Source organism: Cucumis melo, chromosome 8, assembly GCF_025177605.1.
Source record: "Cucumis melo cultivar AY chromosome 8, USDA_Cmelo_AY_1.0, whole genome shotgun sequence".
Lineage (NCBI taxonomy): Eukaryota > Viridiplantae > Streptophyta > Magnoliopsida > Cucurbitales > Cucurbitaceae > Cucumis > Cucumis melo.
In genome coordinates this window covers 25,731,031-25,749,886 of record NC_066864.1, presented here as the reverse complement: position 1 = coordinate 25,749,886, position 18,856 = coordinate 25,731,031, and the positions used below count along the sequence as shown (strand labels likewise).

General features: G+C 29.9%; 1 protein-coding gene across 1 annotated transcript; it reads right to left on the bottom strand.

The window, feature by feature from the left end:
• Window positions 1-4,865: 4,865 nt before the first annotated feature.
• LOC103501497 (uncharacterized) lies at window positions 4,866-6,001 on the bottom strand. The gene has a single exon (XM_008465087.3). The coding sequence runs from the start codon at window positions 5,729-5,731 to the stop codon at window positions 5,081-5,083; it is 651 nt and encodes a 216-aa protein (XP_008463309.1). The 5' UTR covers window positions 5,732-6,001; the 3' UTR covers window positions 4,866-5,080.
• Window positions 6,002-18,856: the final 12,855 nt, after the last annotated feature.

Sequence of the window (18,856 nt, the reverse complement as noted above, 5' to 3'; positions counted from 1 at the left end):
CTTCACCGAAATGTTCTCCATTTTGAGATTTATGGTTTGAAATATGGCACTTAGAAGGGGTATTGAGTGTGGTTGGCAAAATTTCAAGATTAGCTCTTTAATTGTAGCGATTGTACGGATCTTAGTGTCCATTTTTTAGTATAAGTGTAAGAAAAAATGTTTGGCTTCCTCAAAATAACTGATGGAGGTAAATTTGAAAATTTATGTAATCCTTAATAACACAGGCTATAAATTGAAACACTAAGACAACTTTTTTCTCATATACTTTGTGCTTCAAAACTTCCAACCAACATTGTAATAATCTCTTCAAATAATTTATGTCAATAGAAAAGTGTTTGATATGAAGTTTTTGCAAACCAAAAATTATTTGGTTGTTGATTAAGAGTTTGTTTGGATTAACTTTTTGATTAATTTTGTAGGCATGCAGAAAGTCAATTAAACTTATCCTAAAATTGTTTTGTTATTTTTGTTTGTAAACCATTTGTCGCCACTCATATGTGAATCATGAATTTTGAGAAACACCTTTTTTCCATTAGTTTTTTCTTTTCTTCTCAATTTTGAGCGTATGTTTTTCTCTCTGTTTTTTTTTTTTTTTTTTTTTTTTATTTTCCTAGTTTATGAAAAAATCCTTTTTTTTCTTGAAATGAGAAAGTTTAGGATTGATTATAATGTTTTAATTTACGAGTTAAGAGCAATTTTATATATGTATAAAACACAAATAATTTGAACGGGTTGCATAAACATAAATAGTCGTAAATTAAAATTTTAAAGAATAAATGGAACCAAAAGTAATTATAATGTTTTACTTGTAATTAGGGTGGAGAGTTAGGTGATATATGAGCGATGAATATAAAACAAACAAATTTCAATGTTTCTTTCTAACATGAAAAGGAAACTACATGGAGCGCATTTACAACTCCCTACACCATTTTTGGTTTGCTCTCCACTTTCTAAATAGTTATAGTATTTGATAAATTAATACTTTATTATTGTAAATTAGTTACATCAACTAACTTAGCTTTATTGTTTTGTTGTTTTCTAATTTCTATAAATAATTCATTTATAATTTATTTTAAATTGGATGTGATTTATAATTTTTTAGATTTTTTTTTATATTTTATAAATAGTTTTGATTTTTTTCTTTTTATAATTGAAAATATCCTTCTAAATATCAATAAACTTATCTTATCTAAATTATTTTATAAAAGTTTTAGAAAATAATTCCTATAAAAAATGAATGAACTAAATTTTGAGATTTTTTTTTTCTTAATATAATTTGTATATAGTTTCTTTTTTTACTGACAATTTCTCGTATGTTTATTTAAATTTTTGAAGAAGTTGGCAAATTTTCACCTGCCAACTTTCACCGAAGCTAAAAGGAAAAGCTACTATTTTTAGACTTTTGTTAAGTTAAAAAATGATTTGGTTGTTATCTCTTTTTATGATTGGAAACATAATACCAAAGGAAGCCTTAGTTCTACTTATTCCAAAATCTCACCCAGTCCATATTTTCTTTTATGCTTTAGATTTTCAATAAAAAAAATTTTGATAGACAACTCCAATGTTATCGTTGAAAAATGTTTTTAGATTTATTTTGGTCAGAAACAACCTATAAATGCTATCATTATACTCAAATTTGAATCTTAAATTTTAAAACCTAAACTTATACTAAATTAAAAAAAAAATCAACTTACAATATGCCATCTCTAAATTTAATTTACTTTTTTCCTTATGTAATGTATTAATTGTACTATGGTATTGTAAATGAATAATTATATGAATTTCTTAACATAAAAGCATGTTCATAGTAAATTAATAAAAACATGTTCATAGTAAATTAATAAAAGCTTATTGTCAACTAATATTTACTTTCATGATATGTAAATATAGTATAAAGATATGTAAATATAGTATAAAGTATAGTCTGTTCTGTTCTGGTCTTCATTCGTTTTTTTTTTCTTTTGTTTATTAAAATAAAATTATTTCATAGTTGTGTTAAATAATAAATTAAGAAAATTAGAATTTAGTCTAATTTTAAGAGTGAAAATATGATCATTGAATCTTTATTTTTAGATACATAGGGTGAGGCAAACCTTCGGTCTCAAACCAACCAATACAGGAGATCCCTACGCATAGAGGTATCATTTTATGGAAAAAAGATTAAACTTTTTCTTTTTCCTAAATTTTGAGTCTAACTTTTATTTAGTCTTTAAATTTCAAAAGATTACATATTTAATCTTTAATTTTTTTATTTTGGTTTCAATTTAGTTTTTAAAGTATCAAAATATTAAGATTTTACTACTAAGATTTGAATTTTATTTTAATTTAGTCCCTAAAATTTAATATTTTACGGTTTTTAACTTTAAATATTTTTATTAAATACTCGTTTACAAATGTTAATGTCAATGTTTATTAATTAATTTAATATAATTAAGAAGTAAAATTTTAAAGTTAATTTTAAAAGTGATAAAAAATAGTGAAATTTAATTAATTACAATTTATTTAATTATTTTAATTTATTAATATATACACCAGCATTGAAAAATTTGAGGTTTAAAAATTGTAAATATTGAAATATAAAATCAAATTGAAATAAAATTCAAATGTCAATAGTAAAATTGTATCGTTTTAAAATGTAGGAACTAAATCGAAATCTAATTTAAAACTTAAAAGACTAAATACATAACATTTGAGACCTAGGAACTAAATAGAAACTATATCCAAAACTAGGATCAAAACGATTTTTTTCTTTATTTTAAAGAACAAAAGCGCTGAAATATTTAAAAGTATAATAAAGTATCACCATTTATCATTAATAGACATTTATATTAGGTCTATCAATGACAAATAATAGTAATCTATTAGTATCTATCTAACATTTTGTTATATTTATAAATATTTTATTTTATTTTATAATATTTAAAACTTCGAGGATCAGACTAAAATTTGGAGTTGACATCAACCTTCGTTGAAAATTAAGAAACTTCCAACTTTTTCATTGAAGTCATGAATCTCAACATTTACTTCCACATCAACCCATTCAATTCCTAATTAAAGTTGTGAAGACTCCATATCACCCCCATTAAATTTTAATATCAAATTATTTATTAGGTCTAATTTAATTGAGATTGAGAAATATGAGAATTCATATATAAGTATTGTTAAGAAATATTTGAATTTAATGTTACGATAGTGTACATCCTTTTTTGATAATGCAATTATAAAAATTTTCATAATAAGCAATATAACTTTATTAAGTCACACGAAAATATTGAGATCATCAGCTGCTGAGATATGTTTAAAAATACAGACAAGCATTTTTTAATTCTTAATTCTTAATTTTTATTTTTGAGCAAAACTTCAAAAGAAAGACAAACTTTATAGTCATCAAATAATCATTTATTTACCAAACTAAGTCTAGTTTGGTTCTCTCATTTGCTTCTTTTCCTTGGTGGCTACGTAATGCAAATGGGACGGTGCATAGTTTAATCAATACTACGATGTTTGATTCTTTCTTTTAGCTTTGAAGAAGTGGCTAGGGTTCCTTATATTACTCAAATTTATTCTCCTCTGCTTTTATGGAGAAAACGTGTGGTTGTGGTTAGTTCTCTGAATGATTTGGTTTCTTTAAAAATTTGATTTTTCTCTTTATTTTTTTAATGATTTTCCATATTTTGAAAGAAAATCTTTCGATCTATATCTAAATTGAAAAAAAAAATTTCTTAGTGTTTGAATTCATATCTAAAAAGTAAGATAACAAAATAATTTCATAAAAAGAGCATGAACCTGAGCCACTTGAGGTGATACTTTTAAACTTAATTTATAGGCAAAAATAATATATCAATAAACTAGAGTGAATTCTAAAACTTTTAATTTTTCTATCTAATTAGAATCCTCCTAAATTAAAAATTTTCAAAAATCAATTAACCTATTAGATTGTACATCTGATCTTTTTTATTCGAGGAATCCAAAACTTTATTTCGAAAGTTAGTAGGTTTGTCACCTCGATTATTTGTATCATTTCTTATTCCTAGTTTCTCCTTAAAACATTTACGTTCTTAGCCAAGTTTTAAAACAAAAACAATTTTTTTTAAAATCGTCTATTTTATTTTCTAAATTTTAATTCTGATTTTAAAATGATTTTCATATCATCAAAAAATTAATGTAATTTTTTTAGATGTAATGTAATTTATCACCAAATTAATTTTAAATGTAATTTTCATAACGTCAAATTTATTTTTAAAAAATTAAAAACATGTTTCACATCTTTATTTTATGGGTTTCAAAACAAATGTTTTAAATACATTTTTCATATCAAAAATTAATTTGAAAGATTAAAAATGTATGTCATCATTGTCGAAAGAGAAATGGAGATTATGAAAAACAGAAAAATAAAAAAAAAAAAAAAAAAAAAAAAAAGGGAAATATTTGTGAAAAAGTTTAATGTATTGAATTTTGTTCTTAGTCCATATTTAAGAGAAGAATTAAAATTATCTTTTTCATATTCAATATATAACTTAAAAAACAGTATCCAATCACTCAGAACCCAATTTCATATTTTTAACTTTTAATTACGATTTTCATATCCATCAAAGAAATGAATTAGAGTGTAACCTACCTCAATCCTCTGGGTCAGTCATTTTAAGCGTTGAATATCAATTCAAACAAATATCTTAGAACACCCACAAACCTCACAATATAATTAACTATAAGGTAGGGTGAGTCAATGTCACTGATTTGGAAAAAAATTTAAAGAGACAACATTTTACAACAAATTCAAAAGCTTAAACCACCTAATTCCATATCAATTAATTGTTTGTATTCTTCATAGTCAGAGGAATCGATTACCGATACTATGCTCACAGTTTAGGATTAAATTTGTAATTTTACATTAAAAAACAACAGCAAACATAAGAGAGGAAGTTTAGTACAAAAATAGTAACTAAATCCCAAATCGATCAATTACAACACTCTACAAACACCCCTAATTCACCCTACAAATCTCTTTCATAATTTACCAAGAACAACAATAAGAACAAAACAAGAAGAAGCTTAATCAATCAATCAATCAATCAATCAATCAGATCTTAGTATGATAATTACACTGTTGATCTCCAACTTTCCTCTCCGATATATCCACATTGAAATCACAAGACGTAGTTGAAACCACATGAATGTTAAAAATCCCCAAAATCTTCACCTTACCTGAAATCCTCGCATACGTATTCAACGGCATAGATCCCGCCACTACATCCGAAAACACCGTTGTCGTCTTCAGTAACCGATCCGCCATAATCGTCAGCGTGATATTCATCTCCTTCCTCTCTCCTGCGTCGATCTTTCCAGCCATAATCGGCGCTTCTCCGACCAATTCCCCTCTGTAATTCAAAAACGCGGTGCTGTTCTTGTAGCTGAATCCGACCTTGTTAGGGTTCGTGATTGCGATGCCGGCAATTAGAGTGACGTTGATGTCGACGGAGACTCTGGCTAGGTTTAGCGACACGTCGAGATCGGCTAGGGCAACGGAATTGACGGTGGTGATTGGACGTTTGGCTTTGAAGACTGTGAAGGCGAGAATGATGATTAAGATGATGAGGAGGAGGAGGATGGCGATGGAGATTCCGATGCAGGTGTTGCGGCGTTTCCGGGAACGGGCGGCGGCGGCGGCGGCGGCGGATTGAGTGGATTTGGGGTCTTTGATCGAAGAGGAGGAAGAAGAAGCGATTTCCATGGCAGATTTTGGGAGAAGAATAGTGAGAATTTGGGAATTTATGGAGACATTTGAAAATTTGGGGATTATTCTAACTCTCAACTAATTGAAATTAATTTTGGAGTAGGAAACAGGTAGATGGAGAAAAGTGTTTCTCCATTTACTTCTTCTTCTTTCATGTTTTAGCAAGGATTAATATTTATTACGCCTATACGTTGGTTTTCAATTTCATCCTTCTAGTTTATTAAATTTCTATTCAGTCCTTTTAGGTTTTGGAAATGTTGATTTTGTTTTTTTATTTTGAGTTTAGTTCAGTATTTTTTTTGTTTTTCACTAGTAGAATCTGATCTATAAATAGTTTATCAAATTCTATAAATCGTTTCAAATTGTGCTACAACAATTGTGAGACAAGAGACTGAATCTTCAACTTTTAAGATGAAAGATTATGTCGATCAGAATTAAGCTTATTTTAATAATATCTCTTTTATTTATGTACCAATCAATCTATTTTTTTTTAAACTATCGTTTATTTATTTTTATTTTTATTTTTGTGTTTCTATTGTGATTATATAGCATAATGAATAATGAATAATGTGGTAAAGATTGAGGATCTTGAACAAAGTTTGTATAATTTTATTATTTATAATGTTTAATTACTAAAATCTAGCTCTCATTATTGATTATTAACGTAAACTTTTAACTACTTGGAATTACACTTAAATATTAGTTAAATTTGAACATTTAAAATATTTTAGTTTGAATTCCCTATAAAATTCTAACCGTAAATATCCTTAAAAAGAATTAACATGTGTATAATCTAGAATTGAATCGATAATTTAGATATTGTTTTTTGACAAACATATAAAATAATGTTGAAGTTTGTTATAGTATTGAGTTTTTATATAGGGTCAAAATCCGATTTAAAAAAGTCAAATTTTGATGGTTTATAAGTAAGAATAAATGAGTGTTAAAAAGATAAAATAAAAACATATGGGATAAATTTTTTTAACATATTACAAGTATCTTATTTTTCAAATAAATAACTAATATTAAATTTGTGACTTATTATTTAAAAAACACAAAGTAATGAAAATACTAGTAATTAAATAATGAAAATGAAGAATTAATAATTAAACTTCCTCCTAAAATTATTTTTACGACATGTAATTGATGACTTACAAAAAAAATGCAATTGAAGAAATGAACAACCTAATTAACAAAGATTTAATAAAGCCAATTGAAGAAAAATGTGTATTTTAGGTACCATAGATATGCATGGCAAAAAAGAGTAGTGAAAAACCAAATTTGAAGCTAAATTTATTAAATGAATGTCATAATTAATAAGATTTAATAACATCAATGGAAGAAAAATGTGTATTTCATATACAGTATATAGACAAAAAAAAAAAGTAGTGAAAAACCTAGATTATAATAGTCTCTACCACAAACACAAACTATAATAATTTCCATACTGTTATAAACCTCATACTATTATAAGTCACTCTTCGCCCCAAACGTCATCCATCCACATTTCAAATAAAATGCACATAAAAAGAAGACTTCAAAAAAAAAAAAAAAAATCGAACAACTCCAACAATATATGTATACAATGCATAGGAGGAAAATCTATCTTCGTATCAAGCCAGGTTTCGATCTTAGAACCTGTGGGTTATGGACCCACCACGCTTCTACTGCACCACTCTGATTTAAAAAATTGAGTAGTTACCAAATAGAATATTGGCAGTTAGTTGATTTATTATATACTTAATAGTTAATGACATGATAATACATTGTTAGCTCAAACTAACTAAAATATCCTAACCTCAGTTTGACTGTGAATCCAAAGATGTTTAAATTAGTACCTGGAGTATATAGTTGGATAACAAAATTATTTATTTATTTATTTTTTTCTTTGCAGATTTTGGGGTCATTCTTCCTTGAAAAATATAAATTTTAGTGTTCATGTAATTATCACAGTGTAAAAATTAATTTAGTGGTTTGCTTGAAATCAAATAAAGTGATATTTTAAACTTTTTAATAATTTTTAGAAAAAGAAAGGAGTAAATGCGACTGCGAGAAAAAATTTCAAACACATTGAAAACCAAGGTGCTTTGTTTCAACCAAATAAAGTGATAATTTTAAATTTTTTAATAATCTTTTTTATATATAAAAAAAAAAAAGTAAATGCGACTGCGACAAAAGATTTCAAACACATCGAAAACCAAGGTGCTTTGTTTCAACCAAATAAAGTGATAATTTTAAATTTTTTAATAATCTTTTTTATATATATAAAAAAAAAAGTAAATGCGACTGCGACAAAAACAAAAAAAAAACTTTGCTTCAACCAATGTGTTTAATTTTGTTTGCAACCATAAAATGGGAGGAAAAATCTTTAAAAAATTTATCACATCTATGATCAATAAGTACAAGTAAAGACAACCATTAAAGACATATTAAAATAAATAAAAACATTGAGAGGAAAATAGAAATAAGAATCCCAAGTCTAAGAGAAAATGAAAAGAAAAAACGTCCTCTAAGTTGTAAAAAGATAATAAGATAACAATGTTGTAAAAAAATAAGTAAAAACTTAGGCTAGTTTGGTTCGTGATCTGAAAGTTGTTTTGAAAATATTATTTTAGTTTGGATTTATTGTTTTCATATTTCACTTCTAGAATCCGATCAAATTCAACAGATTGTTTCAAATTGTTACTCAATTTTTGGTATTACAATCGTGAGATAAGAGACCGAACTTTAAATTTTAAGATGAAAAGTTATGTCAATTAGAGCTAAGCTTACTTTGGTTAATGTCTCTTTTATTCATGCGACAATCAATTTATTTATTTATTTTTAATTGTCTTGCGATTTTATAGTGCACCGAACAATGTGTAATATAATAATATGATAAAGATTGCGAATTGTGAACTCGACAATTGAAAGTTGAAATGTTATTTTATATTATTTTATTCATCATAAATATTATTCTCAACTCAAAGACACCATTTATTACCTAAGCATATGAAGTTTAAAAAATATTAAACATCTACCTCAAAATTAATTATACATACCCTATGTCAATGGAGTTAAAACCATTTTTTAACTATTTTATAATAATCTTATAAAATTCATGAACTTAAATTGATTTTTAATATATTAAAAAGATTATAATAAGGTAAATTTACATAAATATAACAAAAAGTAGTAAATATTTACCCGTATAACAATTTAAAAAAAATCCAAGAAGCCAATTACTTTTTCATAAATTTCATATTTGCCTTTATTGGATTTTGATTGTTGCGGGACAATTTTTCAATTTTTTTCTTTTTTACCATTTATTTTTCTCTTCTTCGTATTATTAAATTCTAGATCTTCATATTATTACTTATCTTCCATATTTTCACTTCTTATTTGCAATTTCTTCGTTTCCTTTTTCATAATTTTTTACTTCTTCTCCATCTCTCATTTTCTTTTTTTTTTCTTCTTGGTTCAAGATCTAAACGATTGTGTACCAATATCTAAATAATCGGTTGTGTATCCAAAATAAATAGAGATAGACCACAACTACAAGAAAATATGTATTTTTCGATGCACAACACAGACAAGGAGATAAGTAATGTCAAGAAAGAAGCTTCTCCCAACGCCATAGAAGCTTTGTCGAGAAAGGTTGACAATTCTGACGCGATGCAACTTCTCTTGATGCCATGTATAACGACGTCGGGAGGGAGAGAGAGAGGAGTGAGAGTAGCTTTGCTAATTTTTCCATTCGTTGCTTAGATCTCGTTCTCAGGTTTGCAAAACAAAAAAATAGAGAAGCTCCCGATGCAAAAATATAGCGTTGGGAGATCCTCTACTGACTCATTTTCTCCAACTTCGATCCCGATGCGGATTTATGCATCAAAAAAGGATTTTCCAATGCTTTTTCATATATCTCCCAATGCTTTTAAGAAATATGATTTTTTTTGAAATTATTGACAAAAATAGGGTGAGGTGAAAAGAAATTGCAAAAATAGGGTGATGAGGCAAAATATTGTCAAAAATAGCGTGGTTTTGAAAATTTGGAAGGAAGTCGTGTATGAGGTACACGATTTACTATTAAATCGACATGACTTCCACATCAACTTGGACTTGTTGACCGTCCAAGTCCCGTCCAACGTGGAAAGAAGTCGTGTACCGGGTACACGACTTCTTTGTTTTAATTTAATATTATGTTGTTATTTTTTTTTTTTATTATTATTATTAGTATTATTATTATTATTATTATTATTATTACTATTATTATGTTTATTATTATTATTATTATTATTATTATTATTATTATTATTATTATTATTATTAGTATATATTATTATTACTATTGTAATTATTATTATTATTAGTATTATTATGTTATTATTATTTTTATCAATAATAATATTATTATTATTATTAGAATTAGAATTAGAATTATTATTGGATGACAACTCAAATTATGTTTAGCAAATACTTGTGTTAGTTTCCTTTATAAAGATTATTATTATTATTGTAATTATTTTATTATTATTATTATTATTATTATTATTATTATTATCATTATCATTATTATTATTATTATATATTATTATTATTATTATTTATTTTTATTATTACTATTACCGTAATAATAATTTTTATTATAATAATAATTATTATTATTATAATTATGATTATTATTATACATTATTATTATTATTTATATTATTATTATTATTATTATTATTTATATTATTATTATTATTATTATTATTTATATTATTATTATTAGTATATATTATTATTATTACTACAACTACTGTAATTATTATTATTATTATTATTATTATCATTTTAATTATTGTTGTTATTATTATTATTATTAATATATTACTATTATTATTATCATCATTACCGTTATTATAACAACATAAAAACAACCTAATAATAACTATTTAATATATAACGAACTAAAAACAATACATAACTATTTCAATAATATTCCTAAAATATATAACAACCTAAAAATAATATACAACTAATAAAGAAAAAAATATATATAACAACCTAATAACAATACATAATTAATAATAATTATTCCAATAATATTTTAAAAATATACAACAACCTAAAATCAATATATAACTAATAAATACAAATATATAAATATCTAAAAATAATATATAACTAATAAATAAATATATAAAACATAATAAAACTTACCTCACACTTTGATGGAGTTGGATGGAGAAGAAAGGTAGAGGAGATAGTTGAGGAGTAAAGGAGAAGAGGAAAATGGAGCAAAATTTCGGAAGAGAGTGAAAAAAAGGAAGAGAGGAGAGGGAAATTTGTTGAGAATGGAAGGAAGGATGAGGAAATGAAATCGGGTGGGGGGTATTTATAGGCGGGGAAGTCGTGTAAATGGGACACGACTTCCTGCATGAATGACACGTGAATGTTCACGTGAAGGAAGTCGTGTACGGTGTACACGACTTCCGCACTACCAGACAAATTGGCAGTCAACATTACTGTTGACTGCCATTTGTCAGTCTGCACGTATGGAAATCGTGTACGTGGTACACGATTTCCCGGCTAGCCGACAAACTGGCAGTCAACCTGACTGTTGACTGCCACCTGTACGAAAAACGTGTACGTAGTACACAACTACAGTCAGAAGTCGTGTACCGTGTACACGACTCCAGTCAATTGTCGTGGCCCGCGTTCACGACGCCGACTCAAATCGTGTACCACTCCCACGATTTTGTGGAAGTCGTGTACCGGGTACACGACTTCACTACCCCATTTTTGATAATACTTTTCGGTTGGCCCTATTTTTGATAATATTTTTATAAACTACATTATTTAAAAAAAAAATTCCGATGACCACTTGATTAACTTAAATTAATATAAAATAAATTGGACAGTTTGACATAACTTGAGATTCAATGGTTTTACTTTTTTTTTTAAATAAATATATGTTAGCATGGTTGTTTATTTTTTTTTATTTATAATGTTAAGTAATTAAACAAACCTACCACTAAAGTTGAGTTGTATCAACTTTTATCGTAAACTTTTAACTTCTTCGAGTTATACTTAAATAAGTGTTGTAGTTTAAACTTGAATGTTAAAAATATCTTAAAATGAACTCTTTATAACATTCGAACTTCAAACATCTTTAAAAAAATATGTATATTTTCTAGAATTGATAAACATTTTAGGAAAAAATGATTTAGATACATTTTGTATGGACAAACATGTAAAGTAATCTTGAATTTTGTTATAGTATTTGTTCACACGAGATTTTGAGAGAAATTTAATTCGTGGAATCGAATTTTGTATTGATTTATGTATTGTGGATACAATCTCTAATGTTTACTCATTTGATTCTTTCTCTCGAATACAAAAAGTAAAATTTAGAACTTCGTGGTCTTCGATCTTCAAGAAGTTGTAACTACAAGTCAATTCGAGCTTCAATCTTCTGGAATTCAAGGAAAGTTTGATCTTCCAAGTCTTCGATCTTTCAGAAGGATGATTTCGAGGTTGATGATAACTTGTACGTCTTGAGAGTTTTCAGAAGTTTTTTTCTTCAATTCTTCAGAGCTTCGATTCTTCTCCTCAATCAAAGGTCCCTCAAATGAATGGTAGATGTCTCTATTTATAGAGAAATTCTATGGGCTTTAGGTGGGCTTGGGCCCGTTTACTTGTTGCGCTTGGGCTTGGGCTTATCTGTCTGTTGGACTTAGGCTTGGCCCATTTGCTTGTTGGGCTTGAGCTTGAGCCCACCTGGCGCTCTGGGCTTGGGCCCATTTGCTTGTTGGGTTCGTGTCCGGGTCCACTTGTTTGACGGGCTTGGTCCATTATTTCTTGCCCTAATTTATATTTAGGGCTTAATTAGATCGGGTACAAGAACACTTAATTATCCAAACCCAATCAAATTATGATTATCACAATGTTTATTGTGATGACGTGACATAATTTAATTGGCCAAAATTTATTGCTCAACAAATGCCCCCTTTTCGAGATTCGTATACCTGCATGAGTAGATGAATTTCGAAAACAATAATCTGAGATAAAAAATACAAGCGATTTGTTCTTGATTTTGGCTCCCATTAAAAATGTCAAATTAATCACTATGCATTCGAATATGAGTGATTAAAATATGTGAAATTTAATTAATTAATTTATTATTATTTTTTTAAATAGTAATCGGAAGATTGAAGCTTAAAAGTAATGAAATTGGAATATTGCTAATTCATAGATGTAAGTTGTTTATTATTATTATTATTATTATTTTTCACTCTATATGTTAGTTTTTTTTTAGTGTAAAAGAAAAATGGGAGAAGGTAAAATTAGTACTTATTTCTTTATTTATTCTATTATATTTTCAACATATTTAGAAGAAAAGAGAAAGAAAACAAAAAAAAAATAATAAATAAAAAAAATAAGGAAGATAAAAATGTGTATATGAATGACGATCATTTTTTTTTTAATATATATATATATATATATATATCTTCCTCTTTCGAATTATTATTATTTATATATAATATATAGATACATATTTTCTAAAAAACGGAAAAAAAAAAAGAAAAAAGATAAATAAATAAAAAAAAAATCTCAAACTTCTCCAAGATGAAAAAAAAAACTTGTTCAAGATTTAGATGAAGATCTCAACAATTTAAATGTTTTAGATAAAGATCTCAACAATTTAAATGTTAAATCTCAACAATTTAAATGTTAAATCTCAACTAGATATGATTTATTTTTAGTCTCTATAAATACTTGAGGCTATGATGCAAGGAGGCACAACATTCACATTATTTATCGTTAAAGAGGGAGGAAGAAGAAAAAAAGTTTTTCTTTGTTTTTTTTTTTTTTTGCTGATTTTTTTCATTTCGTCGGCCGCACGCCTCTATTAGTCCGCACCGTCGCCGCACCATCGTACAAAGACTCATTGCTTGTTCGTCATTTTTTATTTTTATTTTTTTATTTTTAGAATAAGTTGAAAGAAGGAGAGGAAAAGATTGGGATGCAAAGAAGAGAGTGAAAAAAAATACATGAGGGATATAGAGGAGAAGGAAGAAAAAAGAAAAATGGGAAAAGAGAAAGAAAGAAAAAAAAAACGAGAGAAAAATGAGGAAGAAGAAGAAGTGGAGAGAGAAGAGAAAAGGGGCGGCTGACTTTAGGTTTTTTTTTTTTAATAATATCTATTTATGATTATTTTTTTTATACATTATTTTTTACGATTTCTAAAAGAGACTTTTTTCTCTTTTCTCTTTTTATTTTTTTAACTTTTTTAATCTCTTATTTCTTTTTTTTTTTATATATGTGATTTCTATAATTTTCTTTTATTTTTTTCATAAATGTTTATTGTTATTATTATCATTATTATTTTAAAATTAGCTTCTTCCCTTTTTTTTTTTTTTTTTAACTTTCTACTTTGTTTGTTATTTTTTTTTAACTCTATTATTTATTTATTTATAATTCTTTTTCTTTTCTCTTTTTATTTTTATTTTTGTTTTTATTTTTTTTTTGTTATAAATTATATATATATATATATTTACCTTTTCTAAAAGAAAGACTTTTTCATTTATTTATTTATTTATTTATTTGTTAATCTGTTCTTTTTCTTTCTTTTTTTTTATCCCTAACTTTACCTAATTTTTTTTTCAGGTTCGCACCAACCTGAAGCTCTATCAAAGGTTGGTTCCATTTTTTTTGTTTACTATTAACGATTTTTTTTTCTTCTTCTCTTTTTTTTAAAAAAGAAAGAAAAAAAATTGGAGATCCCGTGCGAGTATATATGAATTTACGATCTGCTGGATGCCCTGCTTCTATGACTGTCAACTTTTGGGGTTTGTTCATGATAGACGATGCAACTTTATCATGACGCCCTGTTGCTTCCCCGACGTCTAGGGTTTGTTCGTGATAGACGATGCAACTCTATCATGACGCCCTACTGATTCCTCGACGCCTGAGGTTTGTTCGTGATAGACGATTCAACTCTATCATGACGCCCTGCTGCTTCCTCGACGCCTGGGGTTTGTTCGTGATAGACGATGCAACTCTATCATAACTCCCTACTGATTCCTCGACGCCTAGGGTTTGTTCGTGATAGACGATGCAACTCTATCATGACGCCCTACTGATTCATCAACTTCTGGGGTTTGTTCATGATAGACGATGCAACTCTATCATGACGCCCTGCTGCTTCCTCGACACCTGGGGTTTGTTCGTGATAGATGATGCAACTCTATCATGATGCCCTACTGATTCGTCGACACCTGGGGTTTGTTCGTGGTAGATGATGCAACTCTATCATAACGCCCTGCTGCTTCCTCGATTCATGGGGATTGTTCGTGATAGACGATGCGACTCTATCATGACGCCCTACTGATTCGTCAACTTTGTTTTCATATACTTTTTGTTCCAAGACAATGTCATCGACACTAACTTGCTTGTGATGATTTACATTTACAGAACGATGGTTTACTTCACGGAACGATTCTTGTCTGGAGTTCGACATCTGGTAATACTTTCTGACAGAAATCAACCCAGAGAAGATGGACTTAGTCTCATTGTGGAGAAGCCATGGGCTGGCGCTTTTGCAGATCATTGGCCACGCTTAGACAACAACTCAGTTCTTCCCAGATTATCCGTGGAGATACCTTTGTCTAAGGGAAAAAGCGCATGGGTCTTGCAATCTTCTATCCACAATGAGGCTTCTAATTCTAGCAGAGCTTTCACTCTTGGAAAACGTTTAATTGAAGGCCAAACACGTTGGGGTACTGTGACCAAGGTCCCTGGAGAGTTTTGCTTTACTGACTGTTATTGGGAGTGGTTGGAGCTTGTAGTTGGTCGAAATACACGACTTCTTTATAGTACTCGTTTATATGGTGCTGTAACAGCTTCTTTGTACACTATGATCACAACAGTGATGTTGTTCGAGCATTTTGTGAAGCATGGTGTCCTTCGACTAATACTCTTCATACTATGGTGGGCGAGTTATCCATTTCTTTGTGGGACTTATGGTCCTTTGGGGGTCTTTGCATTAAGGGAGATTTCTACGTGGAAAGGATCCCTTCTTTTAAAGAATTAACCTCTACATCGCGGGACAAAACGAAGTGTCTTCCGATGACCTACCAATACCTTTTCCAGGCGTATTACTCAATAGTTTGTACGCAGAGGAATGATCGCTCGACATCTTCTAAGAATGACTCCCAAGTAACTATTGGCTCTTGGATTTCGTTCTGGTATCTTGGATCTAGGAGCTATGATAAGCCAACAACGCGAAAGAAAAAGAAGGTGTCGCGCTCCAAATCTACTCAAAACTCTGATGGTTCGAAAATCCAAGCTCGTGAGTGGTCTTCTAGGGAGAGCATGTTATTTGTAGAACTTAGAATCAAGGATGATTTGAAGGATGAAACGTATTTAGCTGCCTTCTTATCTTGCTGGTTGTGCCTTTTCGTATTTCCTCAGAAAGGATCGTTTCTTCGTCTTGGAGTATTTAGGGCTGCAAGCCTAATGGCCGCTGGCACTATTTATAGTCTTGCAGTTCCAGTTTTTGCGAACATATACCATGGGCTAGGTTTGATAACCAAAGCCTCCAATCCGATAGGACGCATGGACTTTCACTTTCCCATGCATTACGTCCATGGCTGGTTAGCCCATTATTTTGGCACACATTATCCACTTCCCACGGAAGTTCGAGGTCCCAAGATGACTAACTTTTCAGGCGAAGGCGGGTCTATTTATTTTGGCGAATACTAGGCACGCGAATTGATCCATAATGGTGCGAGAATTCAATAGCACGCTAACCTCCAGAACAGAAGTAAACATGAACGCATGGTTGATACCCATGATTCATCGTTTCTGCAAATGTCATATTTCGTAAGCATGCGTTCTTGCTACTTGTCCTCTCGTTGCGAAAATACCTGGATCATAACATTATACAGTCCATATCGATTTGGACGACAGTTTGGCTTTTACTAGGACCTTTCTAATGATATAGGGGGCATGCCACCTGCGATCACGCTGGATAATATATTATATCACTGGAGAATATGTACGAGGCGTAACACTTTATCCGAGCTATACTTGCCCGCCCGTTTGTTAGAGCCCTGCAAGCATGTGACTCAGTGATTTACAGACTGGTGGACCACGAAGCACGTGACCTATTTTGAGGATAACAGACACCATTTGGTGAGTAGTGTCATTCCTCCCCCTTCACAGCCTAGACTACCGAAGAATCGAGGGAGCAACCTGGGTGGTAAAGAAATTCGATTGGTTGAGGCGATGGCTCCTAATCTTGAGGAGGAGGTAAAGAAGCATAAAGATGAGAGCGATAGCAGCAAAAGTGATCGTCATTGGAAGAGACCTTTGAAGAAAGCGAAGGTATCAGGTGATCATCCCGACGGAAGGGGTTTAAGTGCTTTGGAAGTTCCTGATGTTCCACCACTGGTTTGCACGTTTTCCCTTCTATTTTTTTTTTGTTTTATCCATTTTCTTCGTAAGTGACTTATTAATTGTTTACTTCTGCAGTCACCATTGAACGATCATCTTGAAGGACTTATAGAGCCAGACAATGATGAATCTTTGATGGGACCTCACGCAGTTGATTCGGCCTTTGAGGAAGTTGGTACCTCGAAAACTCCTGTCAATAAACCGACTGAACAATCCTTAAGCCCATCTGCTCTTCTCGAGGAGATTCGTCGAGGCAAGATGACAGTGAGGGGAAAAGACCTTGAGAGCCCTTCATCCAAAGAAGGTGTCTGTCCTAAAGCATCTTTACAAAAAGTTAGCTCAGCACATGCTCCCCTTAAGTTTTCTGAATTACCATTAGGCGCTTCTAATAAAAAAACTACGAGAAACCCTGAACCTTCTCAGTCGGTTGGTGAAAAGGTGGTTTCAAACTTCTTCCAGAAAACAACATTATGTATGTGGGAGGATATTCAAGATAAGATCATGCGGACTCCTTTTGAATATATCCCAAGACTTAGGCCAGAAATAGCGACGGTTCTCTCGGGGATTGAGAAGATCCATGCGGATGGCCTGACTTCTCTTGAAGAGTATCTAAATAGTTACCTTAAGAGGGTAAACAATTTTAACGATGTGCAATCTTTATATTCTGCACAGTTGTTGTCGACGGACAAAGCTCGTCAATTAAATGAGAAGACATCTGCCATCAAGGAAGCTTTGACTTTGGTGAAACAACTACGAGGAGATACCAAAGTTATTCAGGAAATAACCATATAGTTATCTTTAGAAAGGAAGGAATTCGAGAAGAGACTTCGGAGCATAAATGCTGAGTTTGAACAACTGTCGATTTTATCTTGTGAAAAACCGGAGGCCATAGACCAACAAGAACTAGAAGTTGCCAAGCTCCAGGATGAAGTCAATACCCTTGAAAGTACCCCTACTATTACTGAAGAAGCGATTGAGGCACTAGCTTCGGTTTACCAGAGCATGGAAGCTGCACGAGAAGAATTTAAGAACTTCAAGTGGAGGCTTTGATTTATGCCCCCTTTGCCCCCTTTTTCTTTTGCTGCAAACCTTGTAGATGTGAAGATTTTTGTTGAATTATAATGCAGAAGGATTTTTTTATATATATACGTTTACATTTATTTTACCATGTTTTCGTATGAGCAGACAATGAAACATGACTTTTTTTTTTATACATGTGACTGAACTTAAAGTGAACTTTAAGCTGCCTACGTACCCTTTTTATAATATAGGGATCAAGTCATGACGTAGTTCAAAATTTATTTATTTATTTTATTATTATTATTTTTTTGTTTACATAGCTGGATTATGCATAAAACTTCTTGAGAAATTTGCCGTTGATTGGGCCAATTCGTAATTCGTCTTGATTGATGATTTTGTATGCTCCATTCGTGAAAACTTCTTTGACAATGTAGGGTCCGTCCCATTTAGGTGTGAACTTATTTCCCGTATGCCTTGTCGTGATAATATGTCTTCTTACTACGAGCACTAAATCACCAACTTGAAATGATCGGGGCCTTACCTGTTTGTCAAATGCTTTTGACATTCGTACTTGATAACATTCGAGTGCTTGTTGAGCTTCCAGTCTCTTTTTTTCAAGTGCTTCTAACTCTTGAAGGCGTAATCTAGCATTATCTTCAGTAGTTAGCTCTTCTTGAA